The 12,033-nt window shown below is 38.7% G+C and overlaps 1 protein-coding gene across 2 annotated transcripts in view; it reads right to left on the bottom strand.

Moving 5' to 3' along the window:
* LOC126469685 (band 4.1-like protein 5) overlaps nucleotides 1-12,033 on the bottom strand; it is a 146,636-nt gene that overhangs the window by 31,779 nt on the left and 102,824 nt on the right. For both annotated transcript variants that reach the window (XM_050096839.1, XM_050096838.1), the window contains exon 13: nucleotides 3,441-3,587. In XM_050096839.1, the coding sequence (XP_049952796.1) occupies nucleotides 3,441-3,587 (147 nt within the window). The remainder of the gene's footprint in view (nucleotides 1-3,440; nucleotides 3,588-12,033) is intronic.

Below are 12,033 nucleotides of genomic sequence, written 5' to 3'. Positions count from 1 at the left end.
TGCTGCTCTCCAGTCTTGGCTGAACCCCGTACAACCCAGCCCCAATGTCTTGATCTGTTTTCGACCCATCGGTGAGCCAAACGATGTCCCCTGTACGGTGTCGAACTGTTTTCTCCCACTGCTCCCTACTTCCAATTATTATGTTGTAAGGCTTGTCGAAGCAGTTAGGGAGTTACTATATAGTCAGTGGGCATTTCCCCAGCCATACCTATATTTACCTCACTCACTATGTGAGTGTGTGATTCTGGATATCTGTATGAGACCCAGTTTTGGCCAGTTTTAAGTCTGTATGCCCCAGCTGCTGCCTTCATCTTAACTCAAAGGTGAAGTGGAGGCATATCCAGTATGGCTTCCATTCCAGCGGTTGGTGTGCTGCTAATTCCGCCCGTTATGGCTAAGCAGGCCAATCTCTGCACCTTAGCAAGCTCTTTAGCAGCAACCCGCTGTTCTACCTTCTTCCACCACACTATGAACCCATAAGAAATCCTAGGTCTAACCACTGTGGTGTATATGCAGTGCATACCCCTGGGGCTTAGGCCCCAGTTTTTGCCACAAGCCCTCTTCGTATTCACTAAAGTGCTTCTTGCCTTGGAGCAGATACTCTTAATATGAGGGGTCCAAGTTAACTTCTCGTCCAAGGTTACCCCTAGATATTTCACTGTCCCCTTCACAGGTAGAGTTTCATCGAAGAGCTTTAGAGTCCAACGTGCATGCTGAATATGTCTCTTCGTAAATGGCACCACAACAGTCTTCTTAGGATTAACTCTCAGATCCTGTTTAATGCACCATTTTTGCACACTTTCCAACCCTCCTTGTGCCATATTCCTGACTGTGTCAGTGAATTTGCCAAGTATTACTATGACAAGGTCACCTGCGTATCCTTGGCAGAAGCATTGTCTGGAATTAAGTTCCTCAATGAGTTTTGAGGAGCAATTCCAGCCTCTCATTGCTGTCTTTGTATATTCCCCATCCTCATTCCTCAAAGTACCTCCTGGATTAGTTGGTACTATAGTGAGAATCTTGTGAAGTCTGGCTTGTGCAGCCGTGCCTTCCACTTCCTCACAGAATGCCTTCCAGGATGCCTCCTTTGCTTGTCTTGTTGCAAGATTGTAACTGACAAGGGCCTCACGATATTTAGCCCATTGTCCTTTACGTCTCGCAATATTAAACAGTCTCCGTACCTGTTTTCTTTGCGTTTACAATTTGTTATTCCACCAAGTCTTCCTATAGCCTTTGACACATTTTGCTGTTGGGAGATGATGCTAGTATGAGCACCGTGTTTTGTTGTTGTATATGACGCATTTGCATTTTCAACTCCGCCCCCCCCCCCCCCCCCCCTCGTTCATGTTTTATTGCTGCAGTATTATTCTGCAGTAGTGAGATACAGTAATACCCTTTGTTAGACTATTAGTTCCTACCAGTCAAAATTGCAAGAATTTAATTGAAAACTAAAACAATGAAAAATTCCCAGGTTTTTCCCAGTTTTCTCCCGGATGAAAAAAATTCTCGGGCTTTTCCCAGATCTTTTGGTTGAACCGGGTCATGTACATCCTGTTATTGTGCAATTCCTTTATACAAAAATCAGTATTACCACAACATGATGGACCAAAAAGGAATGTAAAAATAAGCCATATGGTTTGCAAAAATCACCAAGAAAGAGTGCTACGAATTTTGGGAGGAAACCTATCACTACTGACAGCTTCACAAAATCAGTAATTTGACGAATGATGGAGAACTTTTACATAAACCAAAAATTAGTGCAAGTATTATGCAAATTACTTAATACTGAAAAATGAAACAATCCTTTCTCCTGGGCAGAAAAATGTTTCGCATAAGACGCTGTGTGAAATGGGATTCTTATGGAAGACGTCTGTAAAAAAAAATTTCTGCAATTGACTGGTGATGCAAATACTTGATACAAGTAAGGAAATATCTCATCTATACCTATGAAAGACTGCCTTTTGTGATTTTCTTTACTTTTTGGGACATAAAAAGTCACATGGAACAAATGTAGAGGCTAGGGCATCATTATAGTATTGTTTTTGGCCAGAAATTCATGAATACACAACAAAGTGTGAGCTGGTGTATTATTGTGGTGCAAAAGCGTGAATTATTCTGTCCCACATCTGGACTTTTTCCCAGATCGCTTCTCATAAATGGCGTTGAACTTTTAAGCAGTTCCCTTCTTGTTTGTTTCACCTTATGGCAAGAACTCATCATGCACCATATTGTTAAAATAGAAGAATGTGAGCATTGCCTTCACACTTGACTGCACTTGTCAAGCTGTTTCCGATCTTGGTGATCCAGATTGCTTCCACTGGATCGACTGATTCTTATTTTCAACATCATATCTGTCAACTCCTGTTTCATCATCTATTGTGACCTGTTTCAGTAGTTCTGTATCATTATTTACTTCATTTAGTGACTTGAGCAGCTTGCATTCACTGCTGGTTTTGTTTAAAATTAAGTTTTGAAAAAAATGTCACAAAACATCTGAAAGATTTCGTGGTATGAGCCAGTTGATAAGCCGACATCAAAAGCCTCTTCTATGATTTTGATTTAGCAATCTTTCATCACCATTCCTTCACTTTTTCCACAATTACATCTTTTGATTAGTAGTGTGCTGCTTGACACAGTCATATAGATTAAATATCTACGTGTAACACTACAAAGCATCTCAAAATGGAACGAGCACGTACAAATTTTAGTAGGGAAAGTGAATGGTTGATTTCAGTTAATTATGAGAATTTTAGGTAAGTGTGCTACATCTGTAAAGGAGACCTTGTATAGAACACAAGTGTGACCCATTCTTGAGTACTGCTCCTGTGTTTGGGATCCCCACCAGGTCAGATTACAGGAAGACATTAAAGCATTTCAGAAGTGGTTGCCTTATGACATGGCTGGGTAGGCAGAGTGTGGACTCACTCACTCACTCATGAGTTTGCCAACAGACTATATTACACCTTGTTTTATTTCTTCTTAACCGTGTCTGCCATGCTGATAACATAACAGAGTTCCAATATTTTGTGTGGAGGAACATTACATTTTCTACATTATACGCTACAACAATGATAGAAAAATAATGAACAGTCAAAAACATAATTGAATAACAGCAAAATCAAAAAAGTCAACAGCCAATGGTGTTGCTTCAGAGTTAATAATTCCTGCTTCAGAAGTCTCTCCCTCTCTCTCAAACTGTACCTTGAAGCTTCCCTTGACGTGAGACCCAACTTTATCTTTCCACTGTCATGTATGTCAGTTTCCATGTTTTTCTTTTGTTCATTACTCTATTTGTAGCAAAACAGAAGCAACTTAAATATATAAAGCTTAAGTACAAATGTTCATGTTTCTGACAGTCCTTGTGTGATTGACCACTTTTGTGATTACTGCTACTTTTTGCAGCTTTTCTTTTTAAGATAATTTTCAGAGTATGTATTTACCTTTCAGTATGTTGCACTTCAACTGATCTGGAGGAATTGGACGTGTATTTCCACTTACAATGTATCTTGAATTCTGATTGTTTGGCACAACACGGCCTTGAGATGGAGATTCAGCAGCTAGTACTTTACTCGAAAGTGACTCACGCTCTGAAATAAGAGTTATAAATAAGTTACATGAAGCAAATGTCATGAATTGAAGCAATTAACAAACTTAAGAAAGTATACTTAAATACTGACATGACCATTTTACAAGAGTGTTCCAAGCCACATATATTTATGCTTTCACTGACTGGCATTTTTTTCTTTTCCTATCATTCCTATGTATGTCAACTGTCTCTAACATTTATTGATAGCAGTGTAGTACAAGAAGTGAATAATTATGTTCTTTCTGACAGATACCACACAAGGTTTCTACCTTAACTGTTATGACTGTTGAGACTTTTGGATACTCACATTGTAATTGATTCTTAATCAGGCTGTCTTAAACACTCTTACTTTAAAAGAATTCAGACTTCTATTCATTGAGATGGCAAGTGTTGTTGGGGCAATGTGATATAATGAAATTTGTTTCACTGATGTGCCTCAAAAAATCACTACAATAACATAACTTAGTCATTCAGCAAGTAAATTATTAAGTATATCTTTAAAGAGAAGAGTACAGTGAAGAAAGAGAAAGAAATTAGTTCATACAAATAAACCTTCTGTCATTATTAAACTAATGGTATACTATATGTGAGGTGGCATCATCACTGTCATCATCATCATCATCATCATCATCATCTGCTGCTGCTGCTGCCATTCAGTTTTCATTGCTGCCTGAAGACCACCTGATTTCTACAGTCATTTTGGTCTTCAGCTTTACCTATTCCTGCTGCTTCTACATGTTTTCCAATGACACCTGCGCACCTTTCATCTGGCTACCTTTTCAGTCCTTTCTTGTCTCTGCAATCCTGCATAGAACTCACTTCATTTATCTGCCATTTGTTTGCATGGCTACATGTTGTATCCTCCAATTCATTGCCATTACAGTCATAATTACGCCTCCCACTACAGTGTGTCTACTGATTTTTTTTTTTTTTTTTTTTCATTTTTGTGTCTCTTTTCTCAAGATGCATCTCTGTTTCACTTATCAAACCTCAGTTTTGTGAATGGTTCCGCATTTTGCGTCTAAGTAAATACTACGGATATATACTGTTCTCCACACATCGAAAGCTTGATTCTGCAAACTCAACTTTGTTTACCAAAAGAACCCCATTTCAATCTTCTGTTTATGTCTTTCCCTCTCCATCTAGTCATCATCTTGAACTACCCTAGTCACAAAAACTTATCGATGGTTTGATTTCTTCCCTGTTAATTGTATTTTCCCCTAATGTGCTGAGCAAATAGTATTTTAGTGTTACTATAATTTATTTTCTGGCTCCATTTAAAAATTGTTTGGTTAAATTGTTCCCTTAGTTGTTAAAACTAAAAAGTCATCAGGAAAATGAAGGGGGTTCAGGTATGTTGCATTAACACTTACTCCTTCATCTTTTCCCAGTTCACGGATCCAAAAGCTTCCCCCAGGGCTGTTGAAAATAAATTTAGTGAATGGAATCCTTTGCCCACCTTCTCTTTCAATTCAATTTTACACTGTCCTAAAGTCGAATTAATGCTGCAGCATAGGTCCATATATTTTTTGAAATATTAACACAAGGTGGATATTTTATCTTGTTTCTCAGAACTGCTGAGACAAATTTAGTTGGAGATGACTGAAAAGCTTTTTCAAAATATAATAATTCCTGACAAAGTATCTGTGCAATTATTTTCTCTGTTACTGTGGTGGTGTGCACATAATAAGGTGAGGGGTGGGGCGACGCACAGTGACAAGCAGCATTATAATTCACCAGTACAATGTTCTGGATAATTCTCAGAATTTTATATCACACAAAAATTCAATAAGGCAAATATTAGCATTACTGAAGAAGGAAGGGATCAATTTATAAGACAGACCTGATGCACCAAGGAATTGTCAATTTGGTAATTGGAGGGGGGAGTATGGGAGGTGGATGATACGATGCTGCAGATCTTATACCAGCTTGCATGCATAACATTTTTCAATGAAAAGAGTAGGTCAAACCTCTATGCATCATTCAGCCTACTGAATCACTGGGCAAGATATCTAGACCTCTTGCCAATTTCAGTCTACAAATAACCACGATATAAGAAGTATGATGATCTTGTCAAGAGTCTTGTAAGGTGTGCTTTATTTGTAAAGCACAGAAGCATTCTTGAGACATGTTCTCATTTCCCATCCCTACTTTCATGTTAACCAAGAATTTTTCACTGATGTGTTATCTACAATGTTACAAAAGTTTTACATTTTTAGTTAAGAAATTTACTGCAGTTCAGCCTTGAAGTTCACTCACGGGTACGCAAATTAAATAGCAGTGCATCAAATCTATAGCAGTGCATCAAATCTATATCAGACATCTGTCGCACTTAGTTTCCTACATTTCAAACAAAACTCCATGCACAGAATTCTATTCCACCACTACAGCTGCAGTGTATCACACTATTTTCTTCTGCAATCTTCACATAAAGATTCCCCCTTCCTTTCAGGTGCCTGTGTGCTTTTATCCCATACACACAATGTTTCTAAAGAAATCTAGTTATTTTGAGGAATCTTTCTGACTTAGAAATAAGGATAAGCACCCTTCTTTGAAGTGTATCATTACATGTTGTGGTATCAGTTACCTGAAAAGATGTTGCCAGTAGTTCACTTATGATGTCATTTCTTTCAGTTGTTGTTACTGTTATTATTATTATTATTATTTCTTTCCTTTCTCAGACATTATGTCTGGTTAAAAATGGAAAGTGATGCAGACCTTGATCAAGCATGACTTCCTTTTAACTGTACGGTATATGTTACATTGCATTTAGGAACTTTTGGGTAATTGAACATGTATCAATAATTACAGATTTCTGTAGTTGTATATATACGTTTGGATGCAGCTGTATTGCGTTGATGTACTGGTGGATATTGTGTGGTATGACTCCTGTAGTTGATAGTATAATTGGTATAATGTCAACTTTATCCTGATGCCACATGTCCTTGACTTCCTCAGCCAGCTGGATGTATTTTTCAATTTTTTCTCCTGTTATCTTCTGTATATTTGTTGTATTGGGTATGGATATTTCGATTCGTTGTGTTAATTTCTTCTTTTTATTGATGAGTATGATGTCAGGTTTGTTATGTGGTGGTGTTTTATCTGTTATAATGGTTCTGTTCCAGTATAATTTGTATTCACCATTCTCCAGTACATTTTGTGGTGCATACTTGTATGTGAGAACGTGTTGTTTTATTAGTTTATGTTGTATGGCAAGTCGTTGATGTATTATTTTTGCTACATTGTCATGTCTTCTGGTGTATTCTGTATTTACTAGTATTGTACATCCGCTTGTGATTTGATCTAATTATTATTATTATTATTATTAGTGATTGGTGACAACAGACTCATTATGGAGTGAGTCATGAAATCCACTTCTGCCATTACCCTATACATGCCTAGCTCCCAATATCATTTACATCAGGGCTGGACGTATGAGCTGCCCACATGTGCTGTAGACGTATGTACTGCCATGCAGGCATGATGCATGCACAGCTTGCATTCCCTTACTCGTGAACAGGACTGAAGACAATACATGACTGACAGCTGATGTTCGAGTTTGTAATCATCTTAGTATTTTTTCCATTGTCGTAATTATTAGACTTTGACAATACAGTGAATACTTATGAAACAATAAAACACCTGCAAAGTATTTGTAGAAGTGTAGCCTTAAAGATCAATCCTCCATTACATAAAAATTTCATCGAATGAAAAAGTAGTAATAGTTAGCTTATAAGAATTCTGTTATGAAGAAAAGCAATTGTATTTACACTAACGTGCATGCTTTTATGAATTATCTTGTCACATAAGGTTTTGCACGTCATTTATTAAGTTGTAATACAGCCATTTTGTTTTCAAGTGTTTGTCAGTGAACGAGAAAATGGTTTGAATGGCTCTGAACACTATGGGACTTAACATCTGAGGTCATCAGTCCCCTGGAACTTAGAACTACTTAAACCTAACTAACCTAAGGACATCACACACATTCATGCCTGAGGCAGGATTCGAACCTGCGACCATAGCAGTCAAGCGGTTCCGGATTGAAGCGCCTAGAACTGCTCGGCCACCACGGCCGGCCAGTAAATGAGATTTAATTTTGATTTTCTGCCTGAGTAACCAGCTTGTAGTTCAAGTTCCACTTTCTTCTGAGTGTGAATGTATTGCTCCAGTTTTGTAAAAAAAAAAAAAAAAAAATCTAAGGACAGGTCACATGTTCAAGTAGCACCAGCAGATGACAGAAAAGCGGTTGACTGTCTGCAGTTTGATAGAGGCTTGAAATAGTGACACACAAAGGGATAAAGGATAGTTTTTCAACTGTCTAATGCTATAATGAGCATTACAGCCCCACAAAGTAATAAATTGCATAGGTTGCCAGAAACTACAAACTGTATGAAAAATTCAAAATACTGTCATTCCGTTCACTAAAGAATGGGTCAGGAAGGGTGGAGAAGAGGGCTGTAGTGGCACAAAAAAATCAACAAAAAGGGAATAACATTCCGCTCTCATTGACTTAATTTCCTGCTCGCAAATACAATAGAGAAAGTGTAAGCAGAGAATACATGATTTTTTTAAATCAAACATCTATCATATAATCTTACTGAGAAGTGTTAAGTTTGGAGCTGGCCTACTACTTATGAAAAAGAAAGAAACATCTATTTTCATCACTCTACTTTTGTCTTTAAATGTTTTTTTCACTAGCATCTTTATGTCTGCAGTGAGATGACTGGTTATTACATGCATTGCTCCAATCACATGAACAGCAGTAAAACTATTCCCAAGATCCAATTTTGTTAATTTCAGCGCTGAAAAAATACTTTCACACAAATATGTGGTCCCAAAATACTGCAGACTCAAGCAGCTATTCAAAACAGCTGCAGAAACTGTTCACGAGGAAAGTTCTTGTAAAACATTTCAGTATTTTCCGCAGTGTTGAACCTCTCCCTAGCACACAACTACACTGAAAGTCAATGAGCTCCAACTTAATTTTGGAAAGCAAACTTTCATCGGTCACTGCATAACAAGTTGCAAGAACACTAAAATCAAGTTCAAAGTGATTTAAGACTTTAAATCTATTAAAGTTTTGTATACATGATCAGAGCCCGTCGAACAGTAATAAATTCCTCAAAATGTTCACTCAATGTCTCCTTTTCAATATTTTTTTCTTTTATAACTGGTGCAATATTTAAAAAGTGATGTTTCTGGAAGTTCTTTTATCCAAAGTAGTAATATGTAAAAAAGAAAAACCCAAAGCTAGTGTCAAAAACATCAATAACTAGTTAATGACTACCCTGAGAAGTTGTCCTCAAGACATTCACGTGCTTTGACAAGTTCAGTTAGAAATACAAGATTTAATATACACTAGAGGTAATTTAACTCTTTTACTGGCATTCCTTTCATGTCCATGAATAATGCTATGTCTTTACACAAGCCTTAAAACACCTTGCACAACCAGCATAGCCCACAAAAATATGGCACATCACACAATCACACCCCATCTCTGCCTTGAAGGATTTCACCTGCTGACGTCCCAAACCGTGCAATCTCAGCTGATCAACTGTTTACAACAACGTCGATGACATCACTTACTTTGACACATTTTGCAAGGAAATTCATACGATGTGCAGTAGAATGCAGTGTATTGCTGGGGTTCCCTGATGGATACTCACTTTTTTCACCTTGTTCCTTATCAAAGTAATGAGACCAGGCTTTTGACCAACCATTGCAGCACTCCATCTGTTGCAATCAATGAAAATTTCCCCCACAAATGTCATATTTATCAATAATGTCTCCTAAGCAAGGAAATATGTCACTGAGTGTAGTTGTATCATGCATTGATAATAAATCAAGGAGTTCCTCCATGAAGCTGAATTCAGCATTTTTTTGGTGGTGGTGGTGGTGGCGGTGTTGGCGTGTGTGTGTGTGTGTGGGGGGGGGGGGGGGAGGGGGTCATCAGTCTTCCGATTGGTCTGATGGGGCCTGCCACGAATTCCTCGTGTCCTCAATTATTTGTTGGATGTATTCCAATCTCTGTCTTCCTCTACAGCTCCCTCTAGTACCATAGAAGTCATTCCCTCATGTTCCAACAGATTTGATATCACCCTGTCCCTTCGTGTTATCAGTGTTTTCCACATATTTCTTTCCTCTCCGATTCTGTGCATAGCCTACTCATTCCTTACCTTATCAGTCCACTTAATTTTCAACATTCACCTGTAGCACCACATCTCAAATGCATCATCTCAAATGCATCGATTCCTGTTTTCCCACAGTCTATGTTTCACTACCATACAATGCTGTACTCCAGACATAAATTCTCAAAAATTTCTTCCTCAAATTGAGACCGATGTTTGGTGCTAGTAGACTTCTCTTGGCCAGGAATGCCCATTTTTCCATTGCTAGTCTGCTTTTAGTGTACTCCTTGCTCCATCCACCATTTGTTATTTTACTGCCTAATTTGCAGAATTCCTTAACTTCAACTACTTCATGACTATCAGTCGTCAGCTCAGCAGCCAGGACAGAAGCCGCCGCTCATACATCAGCACTGGCCATGGGCAGCAGAGAGAGGAGTGGTTGGCTCACTATGTCACATATGGAAGTCAATAAAAATTATTCTTTACTGTCAAAAGTGTTTTCATTAGGCCCACCAGGCCACCACTCATCACTGCACCCTTCAGAGTGATGTCAGCTGGGGATCTTTGATCCTGACACCAAGCCGTTTGGTGAGAGTAGAAGGAGCAACAATGCCTACAATATCTTCATTGTGGGGTGGGTGCAGTTTTTGTTTGATTGCAAGGTTATCATGTTTAAGTTCAGTGTGTGACAGGGGAACATGGATGGTATTTTTTGAAAAGGCATAAATACAAATGTTAGTTTTCATATCGTTGACATGGGTAGTGTGGCTGTCATGAGCAAGACATGTGGTTCTTTGTCTAGTTGTATATACGCTGTTAACCACGAATAGTGATTTGGGAGGTGAGGCTAAGTTCAGTCATTGTTTCAGTGTATAATAATAAGTATGAGCACCCACTCAGGTAAGAGTGACTAAGTTATGGTAGGGAGTAATATGATAGTGTTACAGTTAAGTGTTTTCACAATTTGATTTTGTTTCATGCGAAGCAAGAAATATGGCTCAGTATTTAAGCGTGTCAGGTATCGAGAAGTGTTAGGATAGCAATACGTTTAAGTGGGTTTTCTTTCCTTGTTTACAATTGTGTAATTGATAGGAGATAGTCATGTTGAGGTCAGTACCACAGGTAGCAGCACTGTCGATACTGCAAGGAGCTACTAGGGAGGAGGCATTGGGGATCTTACAAGGGAAAGTAGATAAGTTGCAGGCAGAAATGTGGAGTGCAATAATGATTTAGAAGCACTTGATGGTGAGATGAAGGAAATGACTTTTCACAAAATTCCAGAGTAAAAGGAGAAGCTGAAGAAAGAGCACAAGGAATGGATAATAGAAATCAGGCCTTGGGACATGAGGAATATTTTGGTTTTTGGAGAGAATAGAAAGAAAGAAAAGTGAGGAAAAGGAGAGGGGGGGGGGAGGAGGAGGAGGGGGAGGGGGAGGAGGAGGAGGAAAAAGCTGAAAGGGAGAGGAGTGAACTTGTGGATAATTTAGCAGTTCCTGCAGGTCAACCGACTACCCTTAATATAGATAAAACTGTCAGTTATGTGAAGAGTAAGACAGAATGCCCCCATTGGTTAGGTCATTTTTTTAGTGGGAAGACTAAATTAGTAGTAGATGGTGTCATAATACAAGTTCATTTGAATTCATGTGAGAAACAGTGTAATGATGTTGAAGTTAAGGTGAGTAATGCAGAAGTGCTAGGTCCAATATCCAGTGGAACTGTGGAGTCTGAGGTAGCAGGAATGACTGTGGGCTGTACCGAAGTGATTAAGTGTCAGAATAGCAACATGACTGATTTAAATGCAGTAGTAACTGCCCAATTGGGTGAGGAAGGCGGTTGTGTTGAGACCAGAGAGCCTGTGCCAGCACCAATGATTCTTGCGTTGTGCAGAGTGTAACTGCAAACAATGTTTTACATACTACAGGTAATACACAAGGATTTGAGGGTAGTTATGCTGCAGATGTTGTGGCAGAAACTGTAAAGGCACAAGTATTTCCTCAGACGCAGGATGAACAGAGGAAAAGAAAAAGGAGACAGTTTGCAGAATGGATGATCAAGTCGACAAGGCTGCATCTGTTGGAATGTGTACACCAGAGGTTAAGAATGTGCAGCGAGAGTAAGCACTTAGTCACAGCTTTGTGGGAAAAGCAGCTGATGTGCACAGCAAACTGTTTACAGCACAGCTATGGTCTAGTGTACACGATGAGTATGAAGTGAGAGAAGTGTGCAACACGAGCCTAAAGTAATCTTTCTGACTGAACACTATATCAAAGTTAACCTTCGGTGACATAAAGCTGTTGCCAGTGTAGAGCTGTCACAAGG

The sequence above is a fragment of the Schistocerca serialis genome, chromosome 3 (genome assembly GCF_023864345.2).
Source record: "Schistocerca serialis cubense isolate TAMUIC-IGC-003099 chromosome 3, iqSchSeri2.2, whole genome shotgun sequence".
NCBI classification, from domain to species: Eukaryota; Metazoa; Arthropoda; class Insecta; order Orthoptera; family Acrididae; genus Schistocerca; species Schistocerca serialis.
The sequence above is the reverse complement of the archived record's forward strand: the minus strand, read 5'-3'. Positions and strand labels throughout refer to the sequence as shown.